The following is a 23,475-nucleotide window of genomic DNA, read 5'->3' as shown; positions in this document are numbered from 1 at the left end:
CTATGGATTCTCGCAGCCTGTTAAATTTGTCATTGTGCTCTTCCATAATCTTCTTAAGTTCCTCTATTGCCCTGTCTGTGTGTTCCTTGGCTTGTTCTGCATTTTGCATGATTTTCCTTCCTTATCTTTTGAAGAGTTCTGTATATTAATCTTTTGTATTCTACCTCTGGTAATTCCAAGAAATTCTCTTCCTCTGGAAGATTTCTTGATTCTTTGTTTTGGGAGCTTGCTAAAGCCATCATGGTCTGCCTCTTTATGTGATTTGATATTGACTGTTGTCTCTGTGCCATCAATAAGTTGTTATATTTATTTATTTTATGTTTGCTTACTATGTCCTAGCTTCTTGGTTTTTTGTTTTGTTTTGTTTTGTTTTGTTTTTGATATGCCCAAATAGGCTGCTCATATGAGCTAGTTTGATTATTGACACCTTTGAAGGTCTAATGTCCTGTCACCAGGTGGCTACTTCTGTTACTAGGTATGTGAGCCCAGGAGTCTGTTTACTTTTCTTGTATGGATTCAGCTTAGGTGTCCAGATGATTGGTCACCAAGTGTGTGGTGCAGGCTCTCATCTACAGTCTTAAATGGGCAGGGTGATTGGAGTAAGCACAGGTATTGGCTGCAGTAGTGGGTCACGCATTGAGCAAGGCAGGGGGCTGACTGTTGCCCCTGATTGTCTGGAAGGAAAGCATGTCCCTGTTCCCTAGAGTGCATAGGTGGGTGGGTTTTGCAGCCAGACTATGGGCACCCAGTGTTATTGGGTGTAAGGACTGGGAGGCACCACTTATTCTTGGACCTCTGTTGCAGGTGGCTAAGTGGTGTGGGTGGAGCCACCGGTCCTCAGGCCCTTGTTATGAGTAGATGAGGACCCTGCTTACTGGGCAGGGCAATGTCAAATGTCATGAACCTGCCACTTCACCATAGAGCTGATACAGTAAAGTTAAGCTTCAGGTATATACCCTGTTGTACTGTGGTTACGAGGGCCCACACAGTTGAGATGGGCCCACACAGGTCTATGCAGGGGTGAAAGGCATTCAAAGTCCGTGGATCCCTTATGCCTGTGCCTAGGGAGTTGTTCCTGCCCTGAGTTCCTAGTTTAGGGGAGCTGGCAGATTATTTTTTCCTGTTTGTTAATTTTTTCCCTCTCCAAGGCTGGGAGAATGGCTTAGGGTGCATGATGAGTCCTACTTCTGGCCCAGGGGATGTGGCAATCACTGAAGCCAGCCCCAGGACCGGTGAAGAGTGGGGAGGGAGCAGGTAAATGGGAGAGAGGTTCTTCCCAAATGGGGTATTTTTTTGTCTTTTTTTTTTAATTATTGTACTTTATATGAAGGTTTACAGAACAAATAGTTTCCCATGAAACAGTTAGTACACATATTGTTTTATGACAATGGTTAACAACCCCACAACATGTCAACACTCTCCCTTCTCAAACTTGGATTTCCTATTACCAGCTTTCCTGTCCCCTTCTGCCTTCTAGTTCTTGTCCCTGGACTGTTGTGCGCCATTAGTCTCATTTTGCTTTATGAGACTGTGGGTGGTGAACCTTGGGAGTGACTTCATTACTGAGCTGAAAGGGTGTCCAGGGGCTACAAACTCGGGGTTTCCCCAGTCTTCTTCAGCCAGTAAAATCTGGCCTTTTTTGTGAGTAAGAATTTTGTTCTACATTTTTCTCCTGCTCTGTCTGGGACCCTCTGTTGTGATCCCTGTCAGAGCGGTCAGTTGTGGTAGCCGGGCACCATCTAGTTATACTGGATCCAGTCTGGTGGAGGCCATGGTAGTTGTGGTCCATTAGTCCTTTGGAGTAATCTTTTCCTTGTATCTTGTTTTCTTCATTCTCCCTTGCTCCTGAAGGGGTGAAACCAGTGGAGTATCTTAGATGGCTGCTCACAGGCTTTTAAGACTCCAGATGCTACTCACCAAGGGAGAACGTAGAACATTGTCTTTATAAACTGTGTTATGCCAATTGAGCTAGATGTTCCCCAAGACCATGGTCCCAAACGGGGTGTTTTTTGATCTGCACAATAGCTTGCGTGCATGTACTTATCTTTTGCCAGTTGAGCACTGCTTTTCACTGGTCCTAGAGGCTTGAGTAGACTCTCCACAGCTCGGTCTCTTCCAGTGTGGAAAAAACATCCCGAACGCCACTGCTTACCTCACCACACACACCAGCTGATCCGGCCTGTAGGATGCCGAATCCCACCAGGTCAGGTCTGGCAACTCTTCCCTGCTTCTGAACTGTCTCTCCCTCTGCCTGCCTCTCAGTCTGATTCCTCAACTTTGCCTTTGATGTTCAGGGCTCCTAGATTGTCATATATAATCAATTCACTTGTTTTTTTGGGTCTTTGTTTTAAGAAGGACCACTGGCAACGTCTGACTACTCCGACATCTTGGCCCTGCCTCTTGTTTTTAGTATTTGTGTTAAGTCTTTGAGGAAGTCTTTGTTCATTCATGCAGCATTTCTGTGAATTCTAGAAATAGGTCCACAGTCAAAGGTTCCTTCTATTGCAGAGTATACATTTTGTTTCAAACCATTGGCTTTCCCAAGGTAACAGTTCTAGAAGGGCAAGAGCCATGTACTTTTTATCCCTTTATTACTAATGCCTAATGCAGTGATGGGTTGTTGATTCAACATGCTTGGTAGTAAAGAAAGGCTGGGGTAACAAAACAACTTTAGTTTTAACCAGTGCCACGACTTGGCTCAGGCAAGTGAGAAGGAACCTAGGATGCAAAATTTAAGGAGGGACTTGCACAACCCTTGTATTTTGAGCCATTGGTGCCTCACTTGCCTAACCCTAGCCCCAATCCTGCTTATAACAGACTCAGAATCCAATTTCCAAAACCTTCCCCTTTCAAAGTTTATTTATACAGGCAGTTCTTTATATGTTGGATGATCACAGAAACACAGGAATAAAGAATTTAAAACATATATTTCAACACCACTTCCATTCTACTTTTATGAGTGAGTTTCTTCACTAATAAAAGTTGCATGTGACTCGCTTTGACCCTAGAGGCCTAAACTTTGTCACTTCTTCTGTCTTCTAGATCACTACGGATCTAAGGCAACGTTGCACGGACAACCACACTGGGACATCGGCCTCAGCCCCCATGGCTGCGGGCATCATTGCATTGGCACTGGAAGCCAAGTAAGCCTTGATCTCTATATGTCTTCTTCACTGGTGACAACCCCTCCTCCCTAGCATAATAACCTAGAATTCAATCTTCCTAACCCCATATTTAAAATTCCAAGGATTAGGGCTTTAAAAAAAAAAAAACCCTATATTAAGGTAGAAGGCAGTTTTTTTGTTTTTTATGTTCTTAAAAACTCCAACTATGCAATTAATTTGTTATGGAGTCATAGTACAAGCATGCCATTTGGCTCCAACACTGTTGTCTAGTTGAGGTTCTGATCCTGGTCTGGGAATGTTCCTAGGAGTTTCAGGGAGGTTAAGTCTGCCCACTTCTGCTCCCTTTCCCTGCAGAGCAGCAAGGCGGCCCAGATTCCATGACAACAACACCGTCTCTGGGGGACAGAATATGTCAAGGTCATATGACAGGAGCCAGGAATGAGAACAACCCATTTATCTCAAATCCTGCTCAAAATAGTCAAATTCTATGTCTAAAAGATTGCTTTGAAAGGCCTGTTTGGGTTATTTGTGATAGGTTTCATCTCTTCCTTCTCTAAGTGCAAATAGATTAATTTGTTTTAACTCTTTGAGAAACTAATACAAGTCTGCATCCCTTATCCTCAATTTCAAAATCCAGAATGCCCTAAAAATAAGGTTTTTTTTTTTGGGGGGGGGCAAATTTGACACCAGAACTCATTTGATGGCAAAGCTTGACCTGAACTTATTTGAGTCTATTTACATATTTTATTTATTTTCCATTGATTGTGAATATTCATATATTTCACTGCAGAAATATCAATGGATTTGATTATGAGATGCTGGATCAGACCCCACTGGAGGTTTTGTGTAGTATATGCTTTGGGTACCATATCTGAAAAAAATTTTGAAATCCAAAATATGTCTGTTCCAAGGATTCTAGATAAGAGAGTGTGGGCCCTTACCCTGAGACTCACCCTGCAGGAGGAGCGTAACAAAAAGGAACATGGCCTTATACCACCCCCTTGGGAAGAATGGAAAGGCCAGTTCATCTAGCTTCACCCTGAAGTAAGAGCAGTAGAGCAATAGCAGGTGACAAGGAAAAAAGACAAGAATAATGAAGAGGCTCAGCCATTAAAATAAGAAACAGTGCTATTTCATTACACAGGTGGCTTCCCAACATTTAGAGCTGCTCTTCTTAGAAGGCAATTGGGCTTTAATATAATGTGTATCCAGTAAACTGATAAGTCATGCAAAGCATTGGACTGAAACATACAGAAGAGGAGAGGCTCGCAACATGCCAGGTTCTTTGGGTGGCCTCCTGCCCAAGCATTGACACTGAGAGATATTCACCCCTCCGTGGGTTTTTGGATTTCTTTTGTCAAGATTAGGTTAAATATTGAGTCATTTGGACATTATATATCTTCTAAGGTGTTAAATGTTCAGAGTCAGCAAGGAACTGACGCTTATTAAACTGTCACTTTACAACCTTTTCTCTAGAGTATTCTGGAAGCAGAAATTTCAGTTAAGAGTGTTCTTAAGTTTGTGACACTAAATAGAATTTTTAAGTACATATTGTTTTCCTTCTTAAACTGAGTTGTTTCTTTGGAGTATTTTCCTACCTGCAAAATATTTAAGGAAAAAAAATCAAGACATTATTGTCTGCCCCCACCCCTCCAAAAAAAAGGTTATAATCTCAAACTCAGACTTGGCACTATAGTACCATTGCAGTATAGCTGTCTCTACACAGACCTAGGTGATATTCAGTTCTTTGAGATATTACAGTAGCACTATTATTTTCAACAACTGTTCTTTTAACAACTTTTTAAGCTCAAATGAAAAATCCTTACTTTGTGCCTCAGACAGCCCATAGATAACGTCACTTTGGGACTGAGTAACACACTGAAAGACTGCATCTTTTTTTTTTCTTTGCATTTTGACCATTTTTTTTTTAGATTAATTGTTGCCAAAACTGTGATAGGTAGGGGAAAGAAGAAAGTCCCCAAGTAACAGTTTATCTGGAAAATCCACTGCGTCTTAAGATATGAGAAGTTCAGTTCAATCATGGGGTCAAGGCAGATAGTAAAAAATCTGATGAAATGAGAAAGAATAAACCTTTCCTTACAATTCTACTGGTTTGTCCTACAAGCTGATCTTTGCCTATAAGTGAAGCTGAAAATTTGAGGAGAGAAATAACTAAAAGAACAGGCATTGATGCTAAACTAGCATCAGTAAGCAGTGGGCCTTAGCATGAGTGAAAAAATATCTAAAACTAAGAATCTGTAGAAAAGAGCTCAAGTAACAGTGCACCAGGCTGCAATGGTTCTGTTGCAACCTGAAGTTAATCCTAACCTTTGCAAATGCACCTCACATACCTCCCCCAGCCCCTACCCCTTGCGATCTCCAGTCACACTATTGCTTCTCAACAACGCTTGAACCTTGGTCTACTGAGAGTCAACCTTTTCTCTCACAAGTTGGGAAGCCCAGTCTACAAGATACTCCTTTTTATTTCAATGAACGAGTCAAGGGAGAGGAGACAAAGCCACAACCAAGCAGAGTTATGGCTAAGGACACTGCCTGGTGCTCCAGCAATGCACTCGCTGCCCAGATCAGGGTATGCTGAGTAACTGGATAGGGCTGAGCCTTCAGTTGAAAGGCTGCAGGCAGGGGCTGCCAGTCCCTATTCACCTGCATGTCCCAGCTCTCTCTACATTACAAGGTGACGTGTATCTTTTCTCAGAATGTCGCTAAGTTATTGCATTTGCTCAGTCATAGGAACATCAGGGGAAACTCCCACATCCTAAGCTTCTCCCAAACCTGCTTCATTAACACCCCCCAGGTGCTTGTGTGGATCAGGAGACGGGACTGCGGATCCTATTGTGGATGCTACTGCTACCACTGACCTTTCTGCATTTTGATTCTCCTTGCTCCCCTGAGGTTAGAACTTTTTCAAAAAACCTTCTTCTCAGGAAATTAAGGGAAAAGAAAACAAATACAAAACACGGAAACAGATAAGTTTAAAGTGTCTAGATGTCTTATCCCAACTTAGCAAAAGTTTGGTCATGAATTAACTTCACTCCAACAGCTAAGAGGACCCCCCAGGCCATCCTTTTCCTCAGGGATGTTAAGAGCAAGTGTTGCAACAAACTCCACTAGATACCTTGGATGCTTGGGTTGCAAACTGTTCCAAAGGCTGAAAGGATTTTCAGTTCCTTCAAAAATCTGCCTGCTTACCTTTTTTTCTGTATTTGAGCCTCTTTGGTTTGGATTGTCTTAAGCTCTGCAACCTCCTGGACAGTCACATCTTGGACTTTGCCTCTAGTAAATTGGGTGATCTCTCTCTCTGTTCCCAAAGATGCTTCCTGGATGCATAAAGCTATAAATCCTTTACCTTTCTAAAAATCATGAGCTATTTTAAGATAAGAGAAAGAATTATCATCTGAAAACAGGAAGGAGAAAATTGTTCTTGTGTTGAGGAAACTTCATCACATGTATATCAGTTCAGAAGGTTTATAATATTTTGTTAATTTCATGAATTTTTTTGGTAATTGGCTGTTTTTCCCTGAGTGAATAAAGAGCATGTAGTCAGTGATTACAAGTGAACTAATGACTCTATGGGCCATTGCACTTAAAATGATGTCTTTTTATATAGTGTAACCCAAAAAGTTCAAAAGAAAGGGGACCCTGGGGAGCAGGTTTCTTAAATGAAGAAAGTGGTGAAACATGACTAACAGTTTTAGTGAATAATCAAAAAGAACACCAAGTCAAGTTTGTAAGGTGCTCTTCATCTAGATCCTAGTAAATACTACCAGTGCTCTGGGCCCATCAGAAAGGAAAAAAGCCTGCTAGCAAATGATGATTTGTACAAAATTGTTTATAAAAGAAAATGGAAATAACTGACATTCAGAACAAGACAGAATGCTCAGAATAATAAACTGTCTTTCTGAAAGTTTTTCTGACCTGAGCCTGTAATTATTAACAATAAAAAACTATTTTAATGGAGTATTTTATGTGTTCAAATATCAGCATTAATTTGGGAAATTCAAAGTCCAAGTTCACTAAAGAAGTCTTTTTACCTTGAAATGCAAAACGTCTTTCATTGGAAAATAGTACAGTATTATGTTCAGCTATCAAGAAATGCTACCTTGTATAGTGAATAGAAAATGAAAGGGACTGAGTCAGGTAGAAACTTAAGAAATCATCTAGGACTTATAAAAAGTATATCAATATAAAGAATCTTCCACAAATCCTTGTACTGTATGACCCAGAAGACTTTACCTCAAATTTCATATCTCAGGGGTCACAGGGATACTTTGAGAAAACCCAATATATCAAGATCTAAATTTAGCAAGTAAGTAACTTGGGGTGGTAGCTCTTATCCTACACTTAGAAATATACTTGGTACGTATTAAACATCAACTACCCGGGGTCAATATACATATATGTGTACTATAATGTGTACACACAATTCCAGGCAGATTCATCTACTCTCTTCTTATTGCATATCTACTCCATCCTATTACTGTTGTCCTATTACCACTCATTTAAAGAATATTAGGGACCATTTAGACAATCTATAGTATTGTACTACAGAAGTTTTTATATATATTATCTTCCAAATGAAGTTTATACTCCTGACTATACGGATATTTATGTGAATTTATCTTTCATTCTGTTGTACATACAGTCACTATGAGTCAGAACCGACTCAACAGCACCTAACAACCAAACAACATTTATGTGACTATAACAGGTATATACTGAACACTAAAAAAAAAAAAAGAGTTAAAGCATCATGCTAAGAGCAAAATGAATTTAAAAAAAAAAAAATCCATTACCATCTAGTTGAATCCGACTCATAGTGACCCTATAGGACAGAGTAGAATTGCCCCATAAGGTTTCCAAGGAGTCGCTGGTGGATTTGAACTGCCAACTTTTGGTTTGCAGCCAAGCTCTTAACCACTGCACTACTAGGGCATAATACAAATACTTGTGATGTATGCTACTTGCTCTCAAGTATCTTGCAATCTTATTAGTGAGGTAAATTTACAGACAGATACATACACAAATTATTTAAGAAAGTCAATGAAATGATTGTGGGGAAAATGTTGTGGAAGGTAGAGGGCTTGGATGGAAACAGAAGTGGTCAACCTCAATGATCCAAGTTAGAATGGTGGCATCATGACACTGTTATATCCTCCCTGACACCTAAGCACAATGTTTTAAACAAGGTCAATTCTCAACAAATATGAAGTAAATCAATCTAGTCCAACTTTCTTTTTCTGGACAAAATAACAGCCCTACTGAAATTAGGAGAATTGCTCACTTTTATATATGAATTATTTTTACAGTTTAGTTCATGTACTTTACAGATTGATTAGTGACTTTTCCTCCCCATGCTGCCACCCTTAGTGTTTACTTATCATTCCCTAGAACTGGCCTTCACCTGGGTAAAACAAATACATGTTGCTATTCCCTCCTTCAAGTTCCATGGGCATCCCTCTACATTTCATATTTAGTGCATGGGGTAATGTGAGATATGGAAAAGTCAAAGTGTGAAAGAGTAAAGAAGAAATGAGCCAAAAGGTGATTCATGTCATATGCTGTTGATTTCAATAAACCATCCTGAAAATTCTTTTCTCAGGAAATTAAACTGACCCTCTGCATTTCTTGTATACCTAAAAATTCCCATCTATTTAAATCTGATGCGTTTCCCTTTGAACAATCACTGTATGTCTTTGCTTCACCTTTCATTATGTTCTCTGTCTCACCTATGTGTGTTTCCAATGCAGGAAAAATATGGGGAGACACCCAAAATATTTGGGATAGAGTTATTATCAAAGTTAATATCTGGGCCAGTTGAGAGGGAGTCTGGAGTTTTTAACAAGCTAGCTCTGAGTTGAAGCAACGAATTGGGGGGTTCAAATTTCTAGAACTGAGCATGTTGAAGGGAGGGCCCTAGGAAAGATTTGATAACATAAACATTTCTAAATATTGGGGTTTGCATGTTAGTACCCATATCTTATAAACTATCCTTATCTCCTTTGTTTCATTTTAATTAAAAACACATTTCAATATAAAATGTTCCATTAAAATGTTTCCCAAGGACCATGTACAGCTGTATAAAATATTGCCGTGGGCGGGGAACACAAATGCGTTTAGTTATTGAGGCAAGATAGGAGAGAACAAACCAACCGTTTCCTTTCAGGAGAGTTTTGTTTCTTTCAACTAGAACTTAGAAGACACATACAGAAACAGTGCAAATGCACGGCAGGTGTGTATGCTAGACGCTGTATAATTATGAGGATAAAGGAGAAGGTATTAACCACACCCTTCCTTTAACAAACTCTTAGAGTTTCTTGTGTGTGGTAATGCCATTGTTTGCACCTAGAATTTAGCCAAGATTTCTGGCATGAACGGTTGGAAGATACAGTGTGAAGAGGGTGAGGTAAAAGGTAATCTGGGAGGAGAGCTGAAAAGAAGTTTTATGAGGTAAAAACAGCACACATTCGACTTGGGGCTGAGCGGACAGAGAAGGGATGTACTGTCTTGGATTATTCCCTATAGTGAAATAATTATAACCAGACCCACAGAGCAGTTATGACGGGCCTACTGCCAGGACTGTGCATGAAAATAGCTTTGTTATGTCTACATACACACAGACAATACACTCTGTCCTCTAGCACTCTTCAAGTTCAAATTATGTAGAAGCCAATTTTCACTGGACTCAACTTTGTACCTTAACTAATGGTTTAAAACAGTGCAGCTTCCAAAGGTGTCCTTTTTTACTGGAAAAACCTTGGTCGATAGACTCATTTACCTTGTATTATCTTGAGATTTAGCCAGCATTTTCCATCTCCTTCCCTAGACGAGGGAACTAAGAAACACGTTGGACAGTTGAATTGCTCAGAGACTGATCTGAGGACTGGAAAGTTCTCAGGTGACTGTTACCTGACCCTTTTTGATTATCTATACTTTTAAAATGTATTATTCAATGAACACACATGACTCTTACTGTAATAACAAAGATCATTCTTTAAAAAGAATTGTTCGCAGTTGTTTCAATCCCAGCCCTTTTCTTTGCGTAGCTTGTCAAGCACCATTTTCAAATGTCATATGTTATGTGTTAGAAATGTCTCATGTTGTAAATATCCAATTTTTGATTTAACCTAAGCAATAAGGCTTTACGATTAGGAGTAGAAAAGGACTTGACAGTGTCCTCTAGGATGTGATTAATTTCACAGCAAATATATCATTATTTATGATATGCCATCCTCTGTCACCTTGACAAGAATCTCATCTCAAAGGACACCATGTCTGAGAATCCTATAACCAGTGATACCACCCTGAGGAAGTACAATGTGGGAAGCTTGTAGGAAACTTCTGCCTGTGTAAGTCCAGGGGGGAAAAAAGTAGGTGTCCCAGAAGGGATTTTGGAAGGAAACTTCTAAAGCTGTATTTTTCTCCATCTCTAGAGTGTATAGAGTATGAATGTAGCTTACATAGACCTGAGGTGGCATCATTCATTCATTAAAAAAACATGAGTTAATGGAGCCCTAATGGCACAGTGGTTAAGAGCTATGACTGCTAGCCAAAAGGTCGGCAGTTTGAATCCACAAGCTGCTCCTTGAAAACCCTATGGGGCAGTTCTACTCTGTCCTATAGGGTCACTGTGAGTCAGAATCAACTTGACAGCAATGTGAGTTGTCAGTTAAGGAGCCTTGGTGGCGCAGTGGTTACAGCATGCTACGGATAACCGAAAGGTCAGTGGTTCAAAACCACTAACAGGTGTGCAGGAGAAGGACGTGGCAGTATGATTCCATAGAGATTTACAACCTTGGAAATCGTATGGGGTCACTATGAGTCAGAATCAACTCGATGGCAGTGGGTTTGGTTTGGATTTGGTAGTTGTCTGTTGGGAGTGACACAAATGGTTAAGTGCTGGGTGCCTAACCAAAGTATTGGTGGTTCAAATCCACCCAGAGGCACCTTGGAGGAAAGTCCTAGCCACCTACTTCCGAAAGATCGCAGCCACTGAAAACGCTATGGGGTGTAGTTCTACTCTGAAACAACGTGGGGTCACCTTGAGTTGAAAAGGACTCAATGGCACCTGGTTTGTTTTTTTGTTTATTTGCTTAGTTGTCGGTTACTATGCTAGGCTTTGTGAGTTGAATGCTGGATTGACAGACACGGAATTTATACGTTAGCTGGGGATACAATCAGTAAACAAATAAATGATAAATACTAAAAAAATATACAAACAGACTAGTAGTGTAATGGAGAGCAACTGGAGGGAGGGAGCTATTTTATTTATAGAGTGGTAAAGGAAAGACCTCTTGAGGCCTGAAATATTAGAAGGAGCCTACCATGGAGCATGAGCATGAGCATTCCAGGAGGAGGAAGGAAGGAGCAATTTGGGGAGATCATGTAGTTGGAACAAGGTTACTCAAGTTGAGCAACAAGAAGATCTGTGGGGCTGGTGTGAGTTCAGTGGTTGGGAAAATCCAGATCACATAGGGTATGGTAGTCCTAAGTGAGAATGATTAAGGTGTATGGAGTCTTCTAAGGAGGGGAGACATGATTTGATTAAACATTTTTAAAGATCATTCCAGCTTCTCTGTAGAAAAAGAATTGTGTGGGTCAAAGGAAGATAAACTGCTTGGGAAGCTAAAGCAGTAGTTTAGAAGAGAAGTTGGGGTAGTCTGGACAGATTCGATGTACATTTTACAAGTGCAGTTAACAGGGTATGAATTAGATACATTCCTTGGGGGAAAGGGGAAAGTTAAAGTTAAGTCTAGTTTTGTAGCTGAGCACTTGGGTGGATTGTGGTACTGTTTATTGAAATAGAGACCCTTTATTCTTCGCATGGGGTTCTGGGAATTCGAAAAAGCATAAAACTCCAACAGGACATGAAGTTCCCCGGGCCTACAGTTCTTGCAACAAGACCTGTAGCACTTCTTTCCTGCAATTTTTGACTGTGCTTTGGTACTTCAGCTCCTTCAGAAGGTAATTAATCAACCCTCAGAAAATGCCTTTCACTGAGGTCATGATTGCTGTAAATGACTGAGACAGTTTACATTTTAAAAAGGAGAGAGAAAATAGAGAATATGGATTTATTTACATTATAAACATGTTGTTTAAATTGAATAGGATGTTAACAGCTAATTAACTTCATGGAGTTACCCAGTAAGATTGCTTAGAAAATCTACTAAAATATATTAGTGAGTTTATAAGAAATGTGTAAAATTTAGTATTTAAACTTAGTCTCTTGAGGGTTTCTGGATTTTATTCATTGCCAGGAAATTTTTGTTCTTGATAGTGTCTATGGTAACACTCCAAATACTATTAAATAAAATTTTCTTTGCTAAGAAAAAAGAGAAGCTGATTTTATTTTCAGCGTCCATTATAGTTTCACATCCCACCCTGCTACTTAATCATTTTCTTGTTGTTGTGAGTTCCTGATAAGTCAGTTCTGACTCATGGCAACCCCACGTGTGCAGGGTAGAACTGCTCCATAGGGTTTTCAAGGCTGTGACCTTTTAGAAGCAGATCACCAGGCCTGTCTCCCGAGGTGCCTTTGGTGGGTTAGACTCGCCAGCCTTTCAGCTAGTGGTTAAGCACTTGGCCACGCTACCCAGGGACTCCACTTAATTGCTTTAGTCAAAGCATATTTCAGTACTTTCTGTAAAATTACTCATTGGATGGTTTCATCAAATATCACTGTCTTCATATTTGAAGATTCTCAGATATATTCCTAAGCTCTGCATTAAAACTCAGTTAAAACCCAGACCTATTTTTTACACCAGCTGTTCTTGGACTGAGTTTTCAATTGAGTTGGCCTAGGTCAGAATTGTCTTAACCTGTACACTTTTACTTCCAGGATATTCTTGTCATATACCAGTAGGATTTTTCATATCATTTGCTCAGAAACATAATTGTTCCTAGTGACACTAGGATCTAGTTTTATGTTTAACTGATTCCAGCATTTTTTTGGTCTTCTTTTAAAAAAAAGTTACACATAAGGCATTTTGCGGTCAGTATGAGAGAAAAGTAAATAAGAGAATTATAAATGACAAATTAAAAAGCATATCGTTTCACTAACATCTAAGATTTGTTCATTCTGACATCAGCAAGTCATTTGTGGCATTTGATGTGTCAAAAGTTCCAAGCAACAGATTCATAGAGAAATAAACTGTGATACCTGGAATAGAACATGCAACACAAAAAGACATTTTAGATTTAGAAGACTGGATTATTTCTTACCGTCTTTGATTGTGTTTTTATTTCTCTATTTGCAATGATTCTGAATCTTAATAGGAATCCTATGTGTGACTAAGGTGAAGTAAAGTTTTATGTTCTTTGTATATCCCAGTAAAACAGTAAGCCTTCAAAACTTGGCAATATCATTTCTAACCAATAAAGATCATAGAAATTTTTGACTCTGCCATCCTGTGTATGGGACATAGTATAAATCCTCTGTGAGAAACAAAAGGGTCTTCTTACCATTGACTCCAACTGAATGTGGAAACAGTTCATGTTGTTGGTGTTGTTATTAGTTGCCATTGAGTCAATTCTGACTCATGGCGGCCCTATGTGTGCAGAGGAGAGCTAACTCCATAGAGTTTGCTTGGCTGTAATCTTAACAGAAGCAGATTGCAAGGCCTTTTCTTCTGCAGTACAGCTGGATGGGTTCGAACTCCCAACCTTTACATTAGCAGTAGAGCCCAAACCATTTGTACTACCTAGGGACCTTAGAAACAGTTCACAAGAGTACAAAAAGATAAAATAAGAAATAAAATTATTTAAAAAAAATTGTAATAGAAAAAAAACAACAGCCAGCCTTCACTGAATGCTTATTCTGGGGCAAACACTGAGCTGAATGCTTTGCGTGGGTTATCTCACTTCATCTTCAAAGCAGCACTATGAGGTAGGCATTATCAGTATATTTCAGATGTGGAAAGTGAGGCTTACAAGTTCACAAAAGTAATAAGTGATAGTTGTGGAACTTGAACTCAAGGCAGTCTGACACCAGAGCCCACCATCACACCATATCCCGTTTCTGTTTGAGTAGCTATTAACAAGACATAGTTAATTACAGATAGATGCTGGGAACTACAAAGGCCGTGAGTTTGGAGACAGGAGACACTTTGTACACAGATGATTTAGGAAAACTTCACAGAAGAGGAGGGATTTGAACTATACCGTGAAGATTTATGTTTTAGCTTTTGTGTGCATACGAGTCAAACAGAATTCTTATTAAAACATGCAGATTTCAAAGCATTCAGAGTAATTTAGGTAATTCAATTGCAAGTGGTCATGAATCACAATGAAAAATCTCCCTGAACTATAACATGTCTTAAGAGTAGGTATTACCTTACTCCCTACCAAGAACAATGTTTGGCGCATAGTAGGCAATCAAAGATCTGTTGAAAGAATGAATGAATAAATGGAGTGAAGGAACTCTCCCTATATTTATTCAAAGTATGGTTGGTTATGTATCTATTAAGGTATCTGTAGTTAGTGGGGTACACTGCTAACAAGTTTAATTTTAACTCTAAGTATTGATGAATTCATTCAAGAAATATTTATTGAGTCATGCCGTTACCGTAATTTCATTATTTTGAGACAGGCATTTTTTTCACATCTCTGAAGCTGCAATACATCTTACAGAAGCATTTTAATTAGGAGTGATTTTTTTCTTTCTGACTAGATACACATAAAATAGTGGTGTCAGTTGCAATCTTCAACATCATTTTGTTGTTGTATTAGTTGCCGGCGAGTTGGCTCTAATTCGTGGCAGCTCCATGTACAACAGAATGACACACTGCCCAGTCCTGTGCTGTCTTCATGATCATTGGTATGCTCAAGTCCATTGTTGTGGCCACTGTGTATTCTGAGTGCCTTCCAACCTGGGGAGATCCTCTTCCAGCACTATATCAGGCAATATTCTATTGTGTTCCGTAGAGTTTTAATTAACTAATTTTCGGAAGTATGTTGTCAGGCCTTTCTTCCTAGTCTGTCTTAGTCTGGAAGCTCTGCTGAAACCTGTCCACCATGGGTGAAATACCAATATCATAGCTTCCAGCATCGTAGCAGGACCCAAGCCACCACAGTATGACAAACTGAAGTCCTAGGTAATAGAAGACCAAATGAAAAGGAAGAAAGCCTGAATGATCTGCAATTTTTTTTTTCTCCAACAAATTTAGAAACTTGCCTGTAGGTAATTGAAAACTTTTTGGGCATCCTTTCAAAAATTAACATTGTTTACCCAGTTATCAAGCATACAGTAAAAGCCTCATTTTTCTGCCTTCAGGGGGCACTCTCTGTTATCCGAAAAATGCTGCATAAAACCAGGAACAATCTCTGTTGGGAGGAGGAAAGAGAATTTGAGGGAAATTTAGATAGGGAGATGTGTTCTCTTACCAGCTGTAAGAGGAGTCTGTTTGTTATTTAGCTATTGGAAACCTTTGCAAGTGACTTGAAAGAATGTTGTAGAAGGCTTCCTGGAGAGCATGATTCGAGAGTGGTCTTATTTGTCATGCTGAATTCTTATTCATTGCTCTGAATTTGGGTGCCATTGGAATTGACATCAAATAGCCTCATTTTCCATAGCAGTTATGTTCAATTTTATAATTTTCATCGTGCTAAAACTCACAGTTGTATGGGATCCCATACCTGGAATATAACAATATAAAATAATTGTTACTAGTTTGTCTGTAGACTCATAACATTGGAAGGTTGCCCAGAGACCATCTGGTCTGTGGAGATGCTATTCAGTGAGAGGGTTCAAGATCAGCAGGCAAAGGAGAATAATAATGGTAACATAATGTAGGCTATTTTCAAAGTAAAGGTACATTTTTTAGTTTTTATATTTAAAACTTTTTAAAGGAACTTCTTTTGAAATTATATACTATTTTTGTATAAAATTTTCTTATAATGTAATGTAGGTTATTTTTAAATAAAAGTACCTTTTTTGGTTTTTATATTTTTAAACTTTTTAAAAAGTTACATATTTTTTGTATAAAATTTTCTTACTTGTATGAGTCAGTGCTGTCCTATTTGACAAAATTAGAAGTTACCAATTTTACATTGATTCCCAAATTTAAAAAAAAAAAAAAAAGCTAGTTCTTGAAATCTAGAAGTTTGAGAGCCTTTTTCATCCTCGTGGTGCTTGAAAACATCCCATTGTTGCCATTTGCCACTAACTTCTTGGGAGTAAAATAAATATATATTGAACGCTGAAAGTTCCCAAGGAGCACAATTATTAGCAATATAACCATTTAAAAAAATAGATTATTACCATCAAGATAACACATACTTATTGTAAAAAAAAGAACATAAATCATGCAGAAATTCATAAATAAAAATTGAAAGTCTCCCTACACAGTCAACTTTCAGCTGCTGCTTTATGCTTGAAGAGTGCCGTATCTCCTAATGCTACAATGCCAATGAATTTGGTTTCAAATATTCTTAGTATTTATATCTATTGTGAGAAATCGTTCACACCTTATTATCTTCAATCTGCAGTGTTGCTTTCCTTTCAGATCCTGTTGTTCATTGCCACCCTTTCCCATTGTTTTTTTGTCAATGTTTTTACCAAATAAAGCTTTATCCAGCCTGCAGTCAAGCATGATTAGATTCAAGAAGGTTTCAGGTCTTTGTGGTTGCCGTCCCCATTCAGTTGTTGGAATTTGGCTTTCGATAAATTTCTGAATTGTAACAACTAATATTCAAATTGAATTTCAGAAATGTGTTTCAAAGTTACCTGAAAGAGGAGAGTAATGGCATGAATCCCCTACAAATCACTGAAGACATTATATATTTAATCTATATATAAACCCAAACGCATTGCAGTTGAGTCGATTCGGATTCACAGTTACCGTATGGGACAGAGGAGAACTACCCCAAGGGTTTCCAAGGCGGTAAATATTTACGGAAGCAGACTGCCACATCTTTCTCCCGTGGAGCTGCTTGTGGGTTCGAACCAGCAACCTTTTGGTTAGCAGCCAAGCGCTTAACTTCTGGGCCACCAGGGCTCTTTTATCTATATATACATACTCTTAATATATTACCGCTTGATCATAGTTATTGCAAATATTTTCTCATTTGTCTTCAGGTTTTCATCATACTATTTTTACATGGAAAAGTTATTTTTCTTTGTTTTTAATTATTATTTAGTCAAATGCGTGTGTCCTTTATGAATTCTTCAATTCGTCATACCTGATTTCTTGGTACTTCTGGGGGAATCTTATGTATGCTGATGAAAGCTATGGATTCTTCCCCCTAAAAGGTACCCAAATACACATTTATCAGAGGGTTCCCTGTACCTTAGGGAGGTGCCTGGACCTCAGGCTAAAAACCCGGAGATTATAAAGTCCTTTCCTATCTCAATATCTATTAATTCCCAACTTATATTTTCATCTAGTGCTTTATTATTTCATTTTTTACCATTAATGTTTAGCCAACTGAAATTTATTTTGGTGTCCGCTGTGTGAGGATCTAAACTGGGTTTCTATAGGGGTCCCATTTTCCCAATGTCATTTGTTAAATAATCCATCGCCTCTAAATACTACGTGTGTTGCAATCTGTGGATTGTTGCATTTATGAATCTCTGTTTAGAGTTTTGTGTTCTTTTCCATTATTTGCCCAAGTCTTTTGACATTACATTATCACTCTTCTTTTTGTAACATTTTCTTAAACATTTTTACCTGTTTGTTTTTCCATTAAAATTTAGAATGATGTTTTCATGTTCCAAAACCAAAACCAGTGACAACTTAGGACAATTGTATGAATCTTGGCTTTTTTACAGCAGTTGATTTTCCCATTCAAGAAACTCTGTCTCTGAATTATTCAGATCCTCTTTTTGTGGCATGATAAAGTTTTTGACTTGTCTTCAGTTCCATGCTTTTTGGTTTAGATTTACTTTTAGGAATACTAAATGTTTGTTTTGCTCTCACCATTATGCCTTTAATTGGTGATTACTTGTTTATAACAGAGCAATTGTTTTTGTATATTTTTCTTAACTCTAGCCATTTTAGTTCACATTATATTATAGCTGATTGCCTTGTTTGTTTTTCAGAATATATGGCATCTGAAAATAGTAATGCTTGTCATCATCATTTGTAATAAATATTTCTCAAGTTATTCTTATTGGAAGGTAGTACACACTCAGGCTTTGGACTCAAGCTGACTTCAGTTTCTGTCCTACCTCTGCCATTACTACCAGGGTAACCTTGAACAAGTAAAACTTCAATCGATTAAACTTGTTGAGTTTCTTTCAGTTTCTTCAACTGAAATTTTGGGTGATAGAGTCACAGGGTTGTTGCTAGGGTTAAATGAGCTCAGGTATATGGAAACTACTAAAAATATGTAAGCTTTGATTAATATCATTTCTATTACATTACCTAAACATTGAAAGAATGTTAAGTATCAAGAGTGATAGAAAGTTTTCACGTTTAGGTTCTGATTTTCTCTAGATTCTTTTTTTTCCTATTTCACTTCTTGCTGGTGTTTGCTTTTCTTTTGAAGTTCTTTATAATGCTTATGCAGGATTTTTGGTTTTATAAAGGATTTGCTAAGAAAGGGATTTGCGTGTTTTCTCATATCTCCTGAGACTAATATATAGTTTCTCTTACTAGATTTGTTGATATGATTTATTGGAATAATAGGTTTCTTAATATTGTTCTCTGCTTATATTCATGAATTAAATTTATCTATTTAATGTGCTATTGGTTTAGTTTTTGAGTATCTTTGTGCCTTAGACTTTATTTTCCTGAATAAGATTAATTTATAGCCTCTTTTACTGATAGTGTGTGTCTATATTCTATATTATTACTACAGCAGCTAATGTTAGCTGTGTACTTAAGACAGATAAATGGCATCTTTTAAAGTATTCTTTGTGGTTTATTTTATTTAATCTTCATGCATAAGGTTGTTGTTATGTACCATCGAGTTGATTCCAACTTATAGCAACCCCATGTGACAGAGTAGAATTGCCCCATAGAATTTTCTAGGCTGTTTCCGAATCTTTATGGGAGCGGATTGCCAGATCTTTTCTCCCAAGGAGGTGCGGTGTGTTCAAACTACTAAACCTTTCAGTTAGCAGCCGAGCACTTAACTGTAGTGCCACTAGCGTTCCTTATGTAAAAGGTAGATACCAAAAAAAAACAAAAAACAGTTACTGTGGAGTCGATTCCAGTTCACGTGTCTCAGAGTAGAACTGTGCTCCATAAAGTTTTCAGTGGCTGATTTTTCAGAAGTAGATTGCCAGGCCTTTCATCCGAGGCACCTCTGAGGGGACTCAAACCACCAAACGTGTGGCTAGCAGCAGAGTGCATTAACCGTTTGTGTCACCCACTTACCCAAAGTAACACAGGTAGTAAATGGAGAAGCAGGCTTGGTTTGACCCAAGTTGATTTAATCTCAGAACTATTCCTTCATCTCTGCCAGATTTGGGTATAAAGTGTGAAAATTTGTTACTTTGTCTTTTCTCTGGAGTCACTTGGAATCTCTGTCCTTGTTAGTTTGAAGGAAACTGTCTAAGCCCCAAAGCCTTTTTGAGAGGCAGTTATTTTCAATTTTAATTATTTTCATTTATATTCTCCAGAACCATATCCACTTCATCATTAAAATTTTCAAATTTATTAGCCAATTGTATATAGTATTTTCTAATACTATAAAAATCTCTTGTGTTGGTTTTCATGATTGCCTTAATTTTTGTAATTTATTTTATTTGCTTTCTTTTTATTTTTTTAATTGTATTTTTCTATTATTGTTATTGTTGTCATTCTTGGATTTCTTGATTAGTAATGCTATTTTTCCTTTGCACTTCTTTTGTTCTATTCATTTTTTTCCAGTTTCCCTAGGATCTTACTTTGTTATTTTATGAATCTCATTGGTTGAATATTTATTTGCTTGTCTGCACATTTGTTTAATTTTTATTGTGATAAAATATACACAACATAAAATTTGCCTTATTTTAACCGTATTCAAGTGTACATTAATCACACTCCTAACACTATACAACCACCACCACGATTTGTTTCCAAAACTTTTGTATCACCCCAAACAGAAAGTCTATACCCATTAAAACATAACTCCCCATTCCTTTCTCCTCTCAGCCTATGGTAACCACTAATGTCTATTCTGACTCTGTGTATTTGTCTATTCTAGATATTTCATAGAAATTAGATCTTACAGTATTTGTCCTTTTGTGTTTAGCTTCTTTCACTTAGCATGCTCATCCATGTTTTAACATGTATCAGAATTTTATTCCTTTTTAGGGCTGAATAATATTTCATTTTACATATATGCTACATTTTGTTTATCCATTCATCTGTTGATGCACACTTAGCTTGTTTCCATTGCCAAATATAAGATCCTGAATATTTGCACTATGTTTTCTTCTAAGAGTTTTATGTTTTTAGGCCTTATATTTAGGTCATTGATCCATTTTGAGTTAATTTTCATATATGGTATAAGGTAGGGGTCTCACTTCGTTCTTTTGAATATGAGTATCCAGTTGTCCCAGCACCATTTATTGAAGAGACTATACTTTCCCCATTTGATGGACTTGGCACCGTTGTAGAAAATTAGTTGGCCATAGATGTACGGATTTACTTCTGGACACTCAGTTCGGCTCCATTGGTCTACATGCCTATCCTTAGACCAGTATCAAACTATGTTTATTACTGGAGCTTTGAAGTATGTTTTGAAATTGCAAAGTGTGAGTCCTCCTGCTTTGTTCTTTTTTTCAATATTATTTTGGCTGTTAGAAGCCTTTGCAAGCCCATATGAATTTAAGGTTCAGCTTTTCCATTTCTGCATTATTAAAAGTTTTTAAAGATGTAAAATTAGCTCTAAAACATGCATTTGGCTGAATCCCTTAAATTTTGCTATATTTTGTTCTAATTGTCTTTATTTTGTGATGATGTTTTGGTTTCCTCTTTGATAATGAGAATTAAGAATAGTGCTTTCAAGTATTTAACAAATTTTGTCTTTATTGAGATATATTATTGACTTTTTATCACTACATTGTGTGCAGGTAAAGCAGATGATCAGCCACAGTAGAGGTTTGTGAGGTACTGTTTTTCCTTGGGGCATTTGTTGAAATTTCCTTTTGTCCCAATATATTTTCAGCTTTTCTTTCAAAACTCTTTCATTGATCAATGAATTCTTGAAAAAAAATAAATATTTGTAGTACACATATTTTAATATTATTAAATTATATCAGTTATATAAACAAATCTTCTATGGTCATTCTCCTGGAATAAATGGATTAAATTATCTGAACACTGCTATTGTTCCATCAGTTACCTCTTTTTTTTTTTTTAGTCTTTGATTCATACATTTTTATGCACAAATTTCATGCTGTTAAATATTTATTGTAAACAGCACATTGTCTTTCAAGTAAATTGGACTTGTTATTCCTTTAGTATTTTTCTCTACAACGTTATGTTGTCTGCAACTAATTTTGCCATCCGTGGGTATTTATTTGTGTTTCATGGAAGAATCTATGCTTATTCTTTAATGTTTGCTTTTTATAGTTCATTCTTTAGGTAGGTTAAATAATCAAAGCTACTATTATAAAATAAATATATCTTATAATAGGGGCATTAGCCCCTTGAGTCCTCACTATGTAAACTTGACTTATGCTTATTTACTGCCCCAATCTACTATTTTTCCCGTCTTTAATATGCTGATCTAGATTGATGCAGCAAACTCACTCCAATGCAAATTTTGCTTTTGTTAATACCACATTATACTCCTTGTAATCTTTCTTAATCTCTCTCACCTCCTTTTTTTAAACATCTCAGTTTATTTCTGTGCATTGTCTTTTACATCCTGTTCTCTTGTTTTCAACTTCAGTTGAGAATCTGTATCTTCCTGAATGTATTGAGAGTGCCCAAACCTTTTCTAAAACCTAATAGCTCCACCATGGGTGACCCTGCTGGTATTTGAAATGTCAGTGGCATAGGTTCCAGCATCATAGCAACACTCAAGCCACCACAGTACAACAAAATGACAGCCAAGTGGTAGATTTTTCCCACAGGCCCATATTATTATTGTTGTTTTGTTGTTAGTTTTTTTCTTTTTGCCTTCTCTCCCTTTTCCTTCCTTTTTCTCTTTCATCCTTTCTTCTTTTGTTTTCATTCTTGTTTTTTTGTTTTGTTTTTTAATTATTCTTTCTTAATGAGAAGTTCTGGCTTCAGACAGGGTGTGATACTGTTCCTACTCTGCATAATGTACAAGCACAGATTTTCTCAAATCTGCCCTTTGAATGGTGGGATGATGGACAAAACCCCTGGTCCAGTTGCACAATTTTGCCAGAGATTTATCCAAAGTGAGTGTGCTGGGCAGAAACAGGGTCATGTCCTACCCCTTTCAAAACCAGGGACTGACTTGCCCAAGCATTGTCCATCTGGCCCTTTCCATGTTCTTCCAGTTCAGAACAGCAGGTGGAGTGGGTCAGAGCTGACTCTGGAGGCAACACTCCTGGTGCCAGTTCCAGCTCTTGTTGTCTCTGTGACCTTGAGCAGGATCATTACACATTCTATGCTTTGATGTCCTTATTTTATAAATGATAATAATAGTAGTCTGTGTCTCACAGGATTGTCATGAGGAGCAAATGAAATAATGAATACAGACCGCTTTTCATGGGTTGCCTAGCACATAGTGGGCCATGGTAAATACTGTCTACTACTCTACTTTTGGAGATACCACTTTTAGGAATTGTATTCAGTAGCAAGAAAGAGTGGCTCTTACAAGAAATCCACAAGCAGGCAGTCAAGATGTTGGTTCAGAAGCTCAAGGTTACCAAGGCCAAAGTCTATGTTATTCTCTTGGTCTTTTCCTACTGGCTGCCGCAGCTCTAGCCACCACATCTACATCCAGGGAAAACGCTATAGGAAAAAAACGAAGCAGGATTTGGTAATGCCTATAGCAGGAAAGCAAAGACTTTCCCAGAAATCCCTGGCAGGCTCCAACTAATATTTTATTAGTCAGAACTCTGTCTCACCATAAGGGAGTCTAAGACACAATTTTGGCATCCCAGCGTCTATGGTAGAGGATGACAATGTAAAAGAAAGTTGGAATGTACCTCCTGTCCTGCAGTAGTTTCTTGAAGTTGAGATTCTGAAAATAGTGACAGGAAAGATACCAGAGTTCATACCTGGGCTGCCTTGGGGAGGAGGAGCACTTGTCTAGTAGAGAATCATGTGCCTAATGTTTTAGTCAATGAGTATATATTGGATCTTTAAGTCAGAAGTCAGGCAAGGAAACATGGATGAGGATTTTTGGGTTTTGTAACTTTCCTGTAGATGGCAAGCCAGCTTTATTTTCTTAATATAAAGTATGGGAAAGTTAAAAATTATTT

General features: G+C 37.8%; 1 protein-coding gene across 1 annotated transcript in view; it reads left to right on the top strand.

Annotated features, from left to right (window-relative positions):
* PCSK5 (proprotein convertase subtilisin/kexin type 5) overlaps window positions 1–23,475 on the top strand; it is a 364,026-nt gene that overhangs the window by 249,726 nt on the left and 90,825 nt on the right. Inside the window, exon 9 of the mRNA XM_004383285.2 lies at window positions 3,043–3,143. Coding sequence (XP_004383342.1) covers window positions 3,043–3,143 — 101 coding nt within the window. The remainder of the gene's footprint in view (window positions 1–3,042; window positions 3,144–23,475) is intronic.

This window comes from Trichechus manatus, unplaced genomic scaffold, assembly GCF_000243295.1.
Source record: "Trichechus manatus latirostris isolate Lorelei unplaced genomic scaffold, TriManLat1.0 scaffold00107, whole genome shotgun sequence".
In the NCBI taxonomy this organism is placed as follows: Eukaryota; Metazoa; Chordata; class Mammalia; order Sirenia; family Trichechidae; genus Trichechus; species Trichechus manatus.
Note: the sequence above shows the minus strand (reverse complement) of the source record. Positions and strands in the feature narration are given on the sequence as shown.